Source organism: Chelonoidis abingdonii, chromosome 20 (genome assembly GCF_003597395.2).
Source record: "Chelonoidis abingdonii isolate Lonesome George chromosome 20, CheloAbing_2.0, whole genome shotgun sequence".
NCBI lineage: Eukaryota > Metazoa > Chordata > Testudines > Testudinidae > Chelonoidis > Chelonoidis abingdonii.
The window spans coordinates 19957555-19971674 of NC_133788.1; the positions used below are offsets into that span (position 1 = coordinate 19957555).

The 14120-nt window shown below is 44.6% G+C and overlaps 1 protein-coding gene and 3 non-coding genes across 4 annotated transcripts in view; all 4 read left to right on the forward strand.

Annotated features, from left to right (window-relative positions):
• Positions 1-1760: 1760 nt before the first annotated feature.
• TEX14 (testis expressed 14, intercellular bridge forming factor) overlaps positions 1761-14120 on the forward strand; it is a 77641-nt gene continuing 65281 nt past the window's right edge. Inside the window, exons 1-2 of the mRNA XM_075074029.1 lie at positions 1761-1978; positions 2965-3101. Coding sequence (XP_074930130.1) covers positions 1761-1978; positions 2965-3101 — 355 coding nt within the window. The remainder of the gene's footprint in view (positions 1979-2964; positions 3102-14120) is intronic.
• On the forward strand, positions 4373-4568 carry LOC116827430 (small nucleolar RNA U3). Its single transcript, XR_004374316.1, has one exon. It is a non-coding gene; the product is annotated as a small nucleolar RNA U3 (small nucleolar RNA).
• Positions 7174-7390, forward strand: LOC116827428 (small nucleolar RNA U3). Its single transcript, XR_004374314.1, has one exon. It is a non-coding gene; the product is annotated as a small nucleolar RNA U3 (small nucleolar RNA).
• Positions 10674-10890, forward strand: LOC116827429 (small nucleolar RNA U3). Its single transcript, XR_004374315.1, has one exon. It is a non-coding gene; the product is annotated as a small nucleolar RNA U3 (small nucleolar RNA).

Sequence of the window (14120 nt, forward strand, 5' to 3'; positions counted from 1 at the left end):
CTGCTGCCAGGGGAGGGCGCACAGTGCGAGCCATGAGGCGCTCACACTGCTGGCTCATATTGGCGCCCCCGCCCCAGCCTGGGTGTATATAGCGGGGCCCAGGTCAGGTGCCAAGGTCAGGCTGGGCACCCCTGAAAGAGGGGCAGCCTTAGGTGCTGCTTGCCCCCAACCCTCCACCCGCCCCCCCCCAGCTTTTGAGACATATCCCTTTCACCCAACCTGTGTTTGTGCTCTGACATTTTTAGATCATAATCTCTAGGGGCAAAGGCTGTCTTTGCAGCGCCTAGCAAATCATGGGCACCATTGCAATGCAAATAGTAGCTAGATGTACAGCAGTGAAGAAAAGAGGTGAGGTGAAGAGCTACATTTTAAAGTTCCGCAGCTCTGGTATAAGCAACGATCAACAAAAATAACCCCAAATGTTATTTTTTTTAAAAAGCATGATTTTTAAGCCATTCTTAGAGTGGGTGGACTCATGATATCACAGTGCTTGGGGTTGGAAGTATTGCTATCGTCACCTACCCTACTTGAACCTACATGTTGGGCCCTGGCACAGCACTCTTATCTACCTCAGATGTGGGTTTCAATCAGCAACAAAATTGCTGTGAGTGAGAGACTGGCATTTGTAATATTAGTCCAAACTCTATTGTGAGTCAGGGCACATATAGCTGAAAGAGAGACAATCTTTCCTGATTGCTTTATAATCTCTGTGCCCATAAGGCAAGGAAGTATGACCAGAATACAAGATTTTACAGGTGAATTATTTCTCCATCAAGTCCTTCATCTTCCAAGAGAGATAAAGACAGCTCAGGAATTGCAGGATTTGTCAGAGGCATGAGACTACAGACCAGCAGCTACTTTAATTTGGTTGTGTTTAATTGAGTATAATGTTACAGTTGCCCTCACAGGCTGGGATGTCCATTTGATCAGGCAGAAATGTTAATTTAACCCCACCATGACTATTGTGAACAGCCAATTACACAGTGGGGACTTGAGGTGACATATCTCCAGGGATCAGGAGTCACAATGGAAAATAAAAGTAGTGGTATGAGAAACCTCTCCTCAGAATAATATCCCAGTCTCGACCCATAGCCCTAATTGAGCTAATTGTGCTGAAATCTCAACAGTGTAGATGTGTAAATTACCATAGGCTTCAAAGTTAACAGCTTCACTGAGATTAATGAGAGCAGCTCATATTTCTTGGTTGTTTTTGTGTCTCTGCATTCTGACGCAGGCAGTGCTGCATGGTGGGGGGTATATTTATATAATTATATTTGCAAACTGGAAGACCGGGAACTTAGGCTGTGGTTCAGCAAGCTGATTGGGGAGGCTCCGCTTAATACTGTATTTAAAAAATGAAAGATCCAGTTTGAAAAATGATCACGCTGCCAGAGAAATGTGGCTAAAATGTACTGGTGCGCCCCACCTCACTTGGCCTCCCATTTTGTGCACAGAACAGTGTATGTTGTACGCTTACTGTACACCCGGCACTTAAAAGCACGAGGGGCACTTGGCAAGGCGTTCAATGCCTGGTGTGCACCGACCGGGATAATTACAGCCACCCCTGGCAGGTGGCGTCATGTTGCCAGACAGGCGGCTCGCTGTATGTAGTCGGTGCATGTGGCAGCGTGTTGTAGGCATGATGTGCACGTGGCAGAAGTTTGTGTAGATGGCATAGCCTGTAGGGAGCCTCCGACTGCTCCTCCGCCCCTCTCGGGGCAGGTTAATCTCCGCGGAAGAGTGGGCTGGACAAACCTCAGATGAAAGCCCGTGCTGACCCGCTTCGCACTTCGGGCCAGGGCGTTGTGGCCCAGGGGAGCCTCCATACCTCCCCCCAACACCCCGCCCTCGGGCAGCTCCTTGGACCCGAGGAGCTTCCACCCCTCAGGAACTGTGTCCTGTGGGGGCTCCCGTCCGTCGCCAGTAACGGTCGCCTCCCTCGACGGTTGGCCAGGGCTCCGCGGTCAGGAGCTGCCAGGTGGGGACTGAGGTATGGGGGGGGGGGCGTATTGAGAGGGGGTTGGGATGGAGGAGCGAGGCGAAGAGGGGCCTGTAGCGGTCAACGGTTGTGCAGGGGTAAGGGGCGGGGGGCGTGCCGGGTGTTTGTGGATCTGAAACCGTGTATTAGGGTTGTGGGAGAGGGTGCTGAGTGCGGGCCCACGTGGTGGTGAGGTGTAGGGCGGGGGTGCTGAGTGCGGGGCGCGCAGGGTCGCGGGTGGGGTAGGGCGGGGGTGCTGAGTGCGGGGCCCGCGGGGTGTAGGGCGGGGGTGCTGAGTGCGGGGCCCGCGGGGTCGGGGGTGTAGGGCGGGGTGCTGAGTGCGGGGCGCTCGGGGTAGTGGGAATAAGTGGGGCTGTTGCGTGCGGCCGCGGTGAGTAGGAGATAACGGGGAGGAATTGCTGAATACGGTGCAGTTTTGAGGCACCGGGTGCAGGGAAGGTACTGAGTGCCCTGTGATTAGAAGGGTTTGGGGGCTCTGGCCGTGAGCAGATGGCACCCAGTAACTAGAGCCTGTTTTACTCGCTCTGTACTGTTCTTATCCAGAGCTCTGCTGTACAGTAGGTCTGTGCACCTCTCAGGGCTTTAGGATCATTCCCTTAGATGGACTCTGAGCATTGCTTCAGCGGGGTTCTCTTAAATGCTGTCTCACTTGCATTGTTTACCCCCGCACACAGCTGAGTCTATGGGGTCCAATAAGCAAAGTCTCTAATGAGTACATTCGGACCTCCTGTGTAGACGATATGCCCATGTGGTTTTGTTATTATCAGGTGAACTGCAGATGGGCCCATTAGGGGCTCTATCCTTCACCCGTTTCTTTCTCTATTTCGCGATGAAGAAGCAGTCGTTCAGTAGTGATTATTATAGCTATTAAGCTATTTTAATCTAAAATAAGTGGATTGTACCGATGCATTTTCTAGCTGTGACCTGGATTCAGCATGATTTATTAGTCTGTTTCTTTGAAACAGGATGGCTCATGGTGTCCCTCTCCCCATACCTTGTCCAGTCCAGCTTGGTACTATCAAAAATGATTCATTGGAAGCTCAACTGCACGAATATGTTAAACAAGGAAACTATGTTAAAGCGAAAAAAATCCTGAAAAAAGGTAAGAGTTGAATTTAGACAAGTGTTTGCAAATATCATGCTCTCTTGTATTTTTGACAATGGATGATGCTTTCTTTGTGTTAGGAAATTAGGATGCCATATGAAAAGTTTACTCCATTTTTGTGATTGATGTATAGATTTGGCTGTATAGGAAATGTCATTAGTTATTTATTGCAGCCACAAAACAGATATGAACTGAAAAGTGGTAAGTGGAATAGATAGTTATGTAGTTGAATATAGAACCAGTAAATAATTAAAATGCTGTGGCTATAATTTTGAAGAACTCTGGAAGTCCCCTTTTGGGAGGAAATGTATACTTCTGTCAATTGGTTCAAACTCCATATTGGTTCAAACTGAAAAGCATTTAATGTCTAGTTTATTTCTCTGTAATTTTCGGCAGCCTGGTTATACCCTATATGCCAATGCAGATATTTTGCAGATGTTTTAATACTTGACATCTCTTTGTTTTGCAAGTATAAAAAAACCCATTGCTGCTGTGTTTTTTCTATCCAAAATCTGACGTTCCTAATCCTGGATGTTTACAGTCGTACCGTATCCAAATAGTCTACAGCTTTGAAATAGGAAGAGAGTTGCACAGGGGGAAAACAGGGAGTTTATTCACCCCATTACCAGTTTTAGTGGCTTCCGTGAACTTGAGAAACATAACTGTATTAATACCAATGGGAGTGACACGTGTAGAGCCGCCTTAACGGCAAAGCTAGAGAGGCTCGAAAAGCAAACAACCAAGTTGATAACATTTGGTCCATTATTGCCAGTGAATTTGGAGTACAGGGTGGCAAGCAGATGGGCCAGTGTTAAGAAAACAGTACCTAATGGGAGGAGAGACTAACAGGGATCTCTGGGGAACAGACGTCATTGCTTTAAGAGCAGATTGCTTACTGTGTACATCTCTTCTGAAGCACCTCAGCGCCATCGGCTCTTGCAATGCGTGCTTCTTGTGCCTAACTGTTCCGATGCGTCATTCCCACGTAGCCAGTTCCAGTTTGTTAGTCCCGCCTCTATGAGTACGAGCTATGGAAGAAATATCTGATTGGCTGAAGGGGTGTTCCTCTGTTAATTAGAAGAAGTGATTGGTGAAATTCGGGAAGACCTTTATTTGTAACAAAGCTAAAGAGGGTATTTTAAAAAGCTTCATATGTTAAGTGCGACAATGAGACATGCATACAGTGTATTGTTTGTCAGTCTCACTGTCTCTGTGATCATAGTGAGATTTGATGTATTAAATTACATACTGTAACCACTAAATATAGGCGGTTTAGACGTTAGACTATAGCCGTGGGAGGTTGTTTTAACACAAAGTGATTGGTCTCCCTAGCTAGGAGGATGAGTTACAGTGCTCTTTCCTGAGTGTAAAGCTAGTAAGCAGTATTGATGCAGTTGTCTGTTGTTGATGATTTTCTTTCTTCCCTGTGGGGAAGTAGAAGGGAAAGAACACAGACTGAGTAGTTAGTCTGTATAAACTAATTTAAAAAACATTTTTTTTGAAGTTGGTGTTTAACTTTTGTTTCTGATGTGTATATTTAGAGAAGAGATGTAGTGATTGTAACTAATAGTATTACTTCTGGATGTGGGTGTTTTTCAGTGAGTATTCTAATAGCATGAGAGAAGAAAATGCAGTGTAAAAATACAAGAGTTTTTATTTAAACAGTTGCTTAATTGAACCTCTAATTCCTTGAACCTCTGCATCCACCTTTTTATGCAGTGTCCCTCTCTCTCATTCTATGTTAAAGTTATAGGCTCATGGATATTAATTCTGCAAGTTCTCTCCACTTTCCACTTTTTCTTCTTTTCTCCACCCTCTCCCCCATTTCAAGTAGCCCCTATTTCTAACCCTAATGCTCTGCCAGTTCGTTGGTATGCAACTTTCTCGGAACAGGCCCTAAGGTGGAAGTGGGGGAGGAGAAAAATGGAACCCACGGAACCCCTGGCAGGTAAGGGGATTGGGAGAGCTTGAATTGGGAAGGAGGGAAGAATGGAGAAGAGGCAAATGGGGTGCACACAGTCTCTACAGTGGTGGAGAGAACGGGTGCCCTGAAATGAAGCGAGAGGATAAGTGGAGATTCACAGAATCCCTAGTCCTATGGAGATTGGAAGAACCTGCATGGGGGGAATGGAAGGTACGCAAAGAACCTTGGCATGGGGGAATAGAGGGAACACAGAGTCCCTGCCATGGGGAAGTGGGAATGGGGGTGTGAACAGAGCCTTTGGTGTGGGAAGAAGTGTGGGGAACTTGGTATGGGGAGAATAAGGGTACAGAGATTCTCTGGTAAGGTATGAGATTAGGGGAATTTCAGGGAGTCCCTAAAAAGAGTGGGATGGGAGAGGGCACATAGGGAGCTTGTGGGAGGGAATTGAGGGGTGCTAGGAGCCTCTGGGGTGGGCAATAAACTCGACCTGTACAAACTACAAAATGTGTTCCCCTCTACTTCTGTGAAGAATGTGGCCATCTGTTGACAAACAGGCTGTTTGCAAAAGGTACTATCAATTTTCTTTCGTGACCACTTGTTTTAAAAAATGAGTAATTACGACGTTAATCAGGGTAGATGGGGGTTGGCAAGTAGGGAGGATGTCTTTGCAGGAGAAATGGCCGGCTCTTAGCTAGAGAAGTGCTTTCCAAAGGGATTGCTAGGAGGACGTATTTACAATGTTTTCTTCCAATCAGGAAGCGAATAGGCGGGATTGCTTTAATGCAGCTGCTGTCTGTCGCTGATGCCCGTTGCTTCTTCCCGCTGGAGAAGCGGGAGGGAGACAGCACAGACTGTGGGGTTTGTATTGAATGAAAAAGCTTTAAAATATTACTTTTTAAATTATGCTTTGGGAAGTTTATAATAGCTGGTTTTGTTTCTAAATCTATATACTACTTAGTTTTTCTGTGCGTTGTTGTGAGGGGTTTGTTCACCCATCCTCTCTCTTTTTTTTTTTTTTTTTGTGGTGTGGGATTTTGAGAACCAGTTTAGAAATTAGTGGGAATTGAGTGTCCAGATCAGTTGTATGGCTTTGAAAATTCTCCTAGAGGCAGCTTTAAGCCTTTGCTTTTTTCCACTTTTCAGGAGAAAGAGACTGTAGTTAAATACCTGTTACACCTCTACAGATTATTACATAATACTCTCCAGGGAGGCAAACCTATACAGTATTTGACTCTGATATCAGTTCTCTCTAGATTTGATTTAAGAATATTTGGATAGGCTTACTAACAGTTATTGATATTTATATTGCTATGAATTATGTGTGGTGCTGTTTCAAGGGGGAAAATTGTGGCGATATACTTGCAAAACTAGAGACTTGCTGTCTTCTGGATACACCGTGTACGACGTTGAGGAATTGTGCTGAGAGGAGCAATTGAACCAAATCCCGCTGCTCTGCCTCCATTGCACTAGTATGATGTAGCGGCGCCGAGTTTCTAATATGCTGGGGGGCTGCTCCCCCTGGCTCCTCCCAGGCCCTGCCCCTTCCCTTTCCCCAATGCCCCACTCCCGCATTCAACTCCTCTCCCTTCCTGTCAGCGGGCAGGAGGCGCTGGGGGAGGGAGAGGAGTTGAAGGGGGCGGGGGCTGCTGGTGGGTACTAATTACCCATCTTTTTTGTTTTTCCCGTGGATGCTTCAGTCTCGAAGCAGCCAGAGTCGGCGCCTGCCACCGGTAACGTGAAGTCTTTAGGGCAGACGAACTTGAGAGAAACAGCTGCTGACCATGGTAGATAGAACTGAGCGTCGGGCTCTGCCTGGCAGACAAACGGTCGCTGTACCGTCACGTGGTAGAGAAGAGCCTGTGAGAGGTGTCGCAGTTTCAGGAAGTAAAAGCAGGAGGGTTTGATTGGTTGGTAGGAGCTCGGCATGCTAATCAGAGGGTGTGTGTCTGCAAATAGCGACAAAAACATCTTCTAATGGACAGTGTTCTAAAGCTGTCTCAATTGTGCTTTAATGAAATAGGGAGGTGGTTTTAGATTTTTGTCCTTTAGTTCGCGGAGGGTGAAACCGGTTGGTATGAAAACATTCACTGTGGGAAGAAAGCTTGTGCACATTCGCCTGGGTGTGTAGCCGAGCAAGGTTTTGTTAAGACTATACTTTCAGGGATCATTTCTATAGTTTGTAACTAGAGAAGTGTGGTTGAAAGTGTCTGGTCTCGCTAACCACGAGGAGGAGTTAAAGTGTTCTCTTCTGAGCGCGAAGCGAGTAGACAGTGTTGCTTTAATGCAGCTGCTGTCTGCTATTGATGACCGTTCCTTCTTTCCATTTGGGAAGCTGGGAGGGAGAGAACACAGGCTGAGTGGTTAGTCCTTATAAAACAAATTCAAAAATAGATTCTTAGTTTTTTTTTTCTGCTATATGAACTTGTTTGTAGTTTTGGTGGGTGTATGTTCAATAGCAAATCTTAATTTGTTTTTGTAGGATTTGAAGGAGAAGTAAGGGTAGTGTGAATTTGGTGTAAAGGTTTCTTATTCAGTAGTTGCTGAAAGAATTTTAAAATTCCTTTATGCTGCTATATTTTTTTTTTCTTGTAATCTATTTCAGAATTTAGGTAGGGTCCTGTGTCTGCATGTTCTCTTCCTTTTCCACTTCTTTCTTCTTCCTTTCCCGTTTTTCTGGAAAACCCTATTTTTACTTGTACTGTTCTGGCAGAGGGTATGCAGTTTGCTCTTGGCCCCAAGCACATCAGACAATCCACACAGGATATGACAGTTGCTGTCTCTTGTCTGTGTAGGCAGAGGATGGAATGGGGAGAAAAGCAGTTCATACAGAGCCCCTGCCACTGGGGAGAATGGAAGACCTTGCTATGGCTGGAATCAAACACACAGAACCCTTGCCATGGAGAAAGACTGGTGAACCCTGGAATGGGTGGAGGAGACAATGAAGGGCATGGGGGGAAGAGGTTTTACATGAGGGATTTCCATATGTCAACATCTCCCATGCCTCACTGGGTGTTTTCCTTCCCATCTTATTTCTTCTCTTTTCTGTTACTCTCTTTTTTTCTGTCTGAGGTAAATGAAAAATCCACACCCCTGAGAGACGTAGCTGAGCTGACCTAAACCCTTGTACAGTAACTCCTCACTTAAAGTCGTCCTGGTTAATGCTTCATTGTTATGTTGCTGATCAATTAGGGAACATGCTTATTTAAAGCTGTGTAATGCTTCCTTCTAACATTGTTTGGCAACTGCCTGCCGTGTCTATTGCTTGCAGGAAGAGCAGCCTGTTGCAGCTAGCTGGTGGGGGCTTGGAATCAGGGTGGACCGGCAGCCCCCTATCAGCTCCCCATTCCCCTAAGTTCCTTGTGCAACAGCTGTCTGGAGTTCAGCTGTGTCCCTCCCCCCATTGCCATGTGCTGCTTCTGGCCTCTGCCTTGGAGCTGCTCCCCGAGACTCCTGCTTGCTGTGCCAGGGGGAGGGAAGGAAGGGGGGGGCTAATGTCAGAGTGTCCCCCTGCTCCTGCACCCCGCTTACCCCATCTTCCATAGAGCAGGGCTCAGGATGGAGGGAGCTTGCAGTAGCTGGGGTCTCAGGAAGCTGATCTAATTAACAAGGTAGTGTACTTAAGGGAAATGTGTATATCTCCCTCCATTCCTGCTGCCTTGCAGAGTGAGTGAGTTCACCCTTGAGGGCTCAACCAATTGCTAGTTCATCATTTAGTAGTAAGGGAAATATCCCATACTCTGACTCCTCTACCTCACCCAAGCTTCACAATCATCATCACTGTGTATCAGTATTAAATTGTTTGTTTAAAACTTATACTGTGTGTGTGTGTGTCTGTGTGTATATATATAATATAATCTTTTGTCTGGTGAAAAAAATTTCTCTGGAACCTAACCCCCTCATTTACATTAATTCTTATGGGGAAGTTGGATTCGCTTAACTTCGTTTTGCTTAAAGTCGCATTTTTCAGGAACATAACTACAACATTAAGTGAGGAGTTACTGTATAGACTGCTAGTTGGAAAAGCGAGAGGGGAGAGCACAGATTGAGTGGTTAGGCTCTGTATACTGAATAAAAGAAGGAGTTTTTTTAGTATACCAGAAATCTAGTTATGGGGAAGATTAGATATAATAGCTTTATTTAGAAACTTGTATAATGCTTAGGTGCAGATAGTTTGGTTTTCTTTTTGCTGGGGTTGGTTTTGAGTAAATCATTAGTCTGCTTGGTTTCTTTCATAATCTGAAGTGGATTGAGCATCTAAATCCCTTCTACTCCTCCCTCCTTCCCCCCAAATGTGAAGGGGAACAGCCTCAACCTTTTGTCTTATTCTGCTTTGTAGGAGAAAGATACTCTATTTAAATAGTCATGATCCATTTAGGTTAATTCTTATGCTGAATGGCACGGAGGAGAGAGTATAAATCATTTGAGACTCTTGCGCCACTCCCTGTGTGGCCTGTGCTTTTCTTTGTTTTAAAATTAGACTATCTAGTTTTTATGTAAAATATTTGAGTGGTTTCACTTATATTTATATGGCTATGAATTTCACGTGTTCTTGTCTCACAGCAAACATGGGGAAAAAAGCCTGTGGCAATGGAGTTTGCAAAATTATAGACTAGTGATTCTCAATCTGTGGCCCAATCAGCAGCTGCGGCCCATGTGACATCCTCATGTGGATTCTGCTCACATAACACAGAGAAAGTTGCCTGTGCAGCTCACAATGGTAAATAGGGTCAGACCAGAAGATATCTTCTTTCCAAGTGGGAACTGTGCAGGGAAGAACAACAGACCTAGTGCAGCTGTGTTGCCACTGTCTACTAGCACTGAAATGGTTCAGAATGCCTTGGTTCAAGTGGCACCAGTTCTAAAAGTAAGGGTGATTTAATGCTGTGGTTCTCATACCGGGGTATCCAATGGTCTTCCAGCGGGTACATCAACTCATCTAGATACTTGCCTAGTTTTACAACAGACTACATAGAAAGCACTAGCAAATTTGTGACAAATTAAAATTCATACATTGATTTGTTTATACTGTTCTCTATACTATACACTGAAACATAAGTACAATATGTACATTACAAGTGATTTATTTTTATAAATATTACATCTGATTTTGTAAGCAAATAGTTTTTAAGTGAGGTAAAACTTAGGGGTATGCAAGAGAAATCAGACTCCTGAAAGGGGTACTGGTGTCTGTAAAGGTTGAGAGCCACTGATTTAGTGCAGGTACCACTGGTAACATGGAACCCTGAAAAAAAATTCTAGTGCAGATGAATTTGAGAGCAAGCCAGAGAGAAACAGCTGCTGAGCATGCTAGAAAGTGCTGACCTGTCCGCATTGTCTGTGCCTGACAAGCTGTCATGTGGTGTAGAAGAGCCTATGACAGGTATCACAAAGCAAGAGGGTTTGATTGGTTGGTAGGAGCTCCGCATGCTAATCAGAAGGTGTGTGTCTGCAAATAGCGACAAAAACATCTTCTAATGGACAGTGTTCTAAAGCTGTCTCAATTGTGCTTTAATGAAATAGGGAGGTGGTTTTAGATTTTTGTCCTTTAGTTCGCGGAGGGTGAAACCGGTTGGTATGAAAACATTCACTGTGGGAAGAAAGCTTGTGCACATTCGCCTGGGTGTGTAGCCGAGCAAGGTTTTGTTAAGACTATACTTTCAGGGATCATTTCTATAGTTTGTAACTAGAGAAGTGTGGTTGAAAGTGTCTGGTCTCGCTAACCACGAGGAGGAGTTAAAGTGTTCTCTTCTGAGCGCGAAGCGAGTAGACAGTGTTGCTTTAATGCAGCTGCTGTCTGCTATTGATGACCGTTCCTTCTTTCCATTTGGGAAGTTGGGAGGGAGAGAACGCAGACTGAGTGGTTAGTCCTTATAAAACAAGTTCAAAAATAGATTCTTAGTTTTCTTTTTCTGCTATATGAACTTGTTTGTAGTTTTTATTAATAGGTTTAGTGGCAAATCTTAATTTTATTATGGAATTGTTTTGGTAGGGTTTGAAAGAGAAGTAATGTGATGTGCAAACTGGTGTTTTAAAGGTTTTTTGTTCGCTAGTTACTGAAAAAATTCTAAAATTCTCTATTTCAGAATTTAGGTAGAAGCCTGATTCTGCAAGTTCTCTTCTTTTTCCACTTTTTTCTCTCTTAGAATCATAGAATATCAGGGTTGGATCGGACCTTAGGAGGTCATCTAGTCCAACCTCCTGCTCAAAGCGGGACCAGTCCCTGGACAGATCTTTGTCCCAGATCCCTAAATGCCCCCCAGGATTGAACTCACAACCCTGGGTTTAGCAGGCCAATGCTTGGGAAACCTGGAATGGGTGCAGCAGCCAATGAAGGGCATGGGGGGAAGGGATTTGCATGAGGGAGTATGGGGGATCCTGGGAAGGGGGCCACACTGAAATCTTAGCATAGAGGGTATGGTGGGAAAGGGACACAGAACCCCTGACAGGGAAAGGGACTGGGCAACCTGGTTTAGGATATTAGGGTAACTTTGTAGGCCCAGTTATCACATCTGTGAACTTAACTGAAAAGTGAGTGAAAAATTCATAATGTGTCACAATAACCTATAGCAAGAAATGTTGATGGGAAAAGTTGCAAAATGCAGACAAACTGAATTCATCCAAACAAAAAGGCCTACTGATGTAATTGACTTGGTTAAGATCATGCCAGGTAAAAAAGATAGTATGAGACTGAAAATTAACTAACCCAAACTGTTGTGTTGGAAATTAGGCCTAATTGGTAGATAAAATAATGAGGGGATGGGCTTTTCCATACATCATTCCCTTTTTGGGGTCCTTAAAGAAAGAGACTTTGGGGAGAAAAATTACCTACTGGAGTAAGATTCATCATCATGCTGCTACCCCCCATCTCCTGGGACCTCAAACCTTTTTCATCCCAGCCTTGAAAGATGTCCTGACCAGATTGGGTCGGGCCGGAAAGAGCCAGCTTTGGCTGAATCCTAAACACCACCACAGTACATGGTTAGATTGATGTAAGCTGCCTTGCATTGACCTAGCTGTGGAAGCATCTTCAGTTAAATTGGCTCTTGCTGACATAAGTGCCTCTCTGTGCAGTGGTTAGAGTCACGGTCCATGTAACTAGGTCGACACAATGTCAGCGTAGACACTGAGTTACTTACCTCGACTGTTAGTGGCTTTGAAGAGCTGTCCACAGTGCCTCACACTGACAATACAATCGAGACAAGCACTCCTGATGAGGATGCGCATCGCTGATGCAATGAGCCAAGTGTGGACGGACACATGCAAGTAATTTAATGACTATGCTGGCTGTATGCCAACATAAATTAGGTCGACATAATTGTGTAGGGTAGACATATGTCAACATCTCCCTCACCCCCAGGATGTTTTCCTTGCCCGCCTTATTTCTTCTCTTTTCTATATTACTCTTTTTTTCTGTCTGAGGTAAATGAAAAATCCACAGCTCTGACCTAAACCCTGGTATAAACTGTGCTAGGCTGGAGAAGTGGGAGGGGAGAACACAGACTGAGTGGTTAGGATTTGTATACTGAATAAAAGGAGGAGGTTTTTTAGTGTTCCTGAAATCTTGTTATGGGGAAGCTTAGATATAATAGCTTTACTTAGAAGCTTGTGTAATGCTTAGGTGCGGGTAGGTTTTTTTTTTTTTTTTGCTGGGGTAGGTTTTGAGTAAATCATTAGTCTGCTTGGTTTCTTTCATAATCTTAAATGGCTTGAGCATCAAAATCCTTCTCCCTCCCCCCTCTGTGAAGGGGAACAGCCTCAACCTTTCGTCTTATTATGCTTTGTAGGAGAAAGATAGTCATTTAAATAGTCATGATCCATTTAGGTTAATTCTTATGCTGAATGGCAAGTACTTTACAGAATAACAAAAGATTCAAAAACACAGAGTATTTCCCCTCTAGGCAAAACTTTACAGTTACAAACAACAGGATAAACCTCTCTCTTACCACAGGGAAAATTCACAAGCTAAAACAAAAGATAACCTAACATATTTCTTTGCTATTACTTACTATTTCTGCAATATTAAATGCTTAGCTTAGATATGGCTTAGGGAGATGTATTTTCCCTGCCCTGGATCCTTGTTGACTTTGGGAGACTCAGACAGAAAAGCTTCCCCCACAGGTCTAAAAGTATCTTCTCCCCTTATTGGTAATTTTGGTCAGGTGCCACCCAGCTTATCTGAGTTTCTTAACCCTTTACAGGGTAAAGAGGGATTCTGTGCTACCCTTATCTGTATGTTTATGACAATCTGTGGCCCATGTGCTGCTTGCAGCCCAGTCAGCATACTGCTGTGGCCCATGTGACATCCTCAGGGCCATACAGGTAGTACACCTCTATCCTGATATAACACTGTCCTCGGGAGCCAAAAAATATTACTGCCTTATAGGTGAAACTGCGTTATATTGAACTTGCGTTGATCCTCCGGAGTGCACAGCCTCGGCTGCCTGGAGCGCTGCTTTACCACGTTGTATCCAAATTCATGTTATATCGGTTGCATTATATCAGGGTTGAAGTGTATATATACTGGGTGGATATGGCTCACATAACACAGAGAGAGCTGCCTATGCGGCCCACAGTGGTAAATAGGTTCAGAACCAGAAGATATCTTCTTTCTAAGCGGGGATTTTGCAGGGAGGAACAACAGACCTAGTGCAGCTGTGTTGTTTCTGTTCACTAGTACAGAAATGGTTCAGAATGCCTAGGTTCAAGTGGCACCAGTTCTAAGAGTGAGGGTGATTTAGTGCAGTGGTTCTCAACCAGGGATATGCATAGCCCTGCGGGTGTGCAGTGGTCTTCCAGGGGGTACGTCAACTCATCTAGATATTTGCCTAATTTTACAATAGGCTACATAGAAAGCACTAGTGAAGTTGTAACAAATTAAAATTCATACAATTACTTGTTTATACTGAACATAAGAATGGCCATACTGGGTCAAACCAAATGTCCATCTAGTCCAGTATCCTGTCTTCTGACAGTGGCCACTGCCAGGTGCTCCAGAGAGAATGAACAGAAGAGGTAATCATCAAGTGATCCATCCTCTGTTGCCCATTCCCAGCTTCTGGCAAACAGAGGCTAGGGACACCATCCCTGTCCAT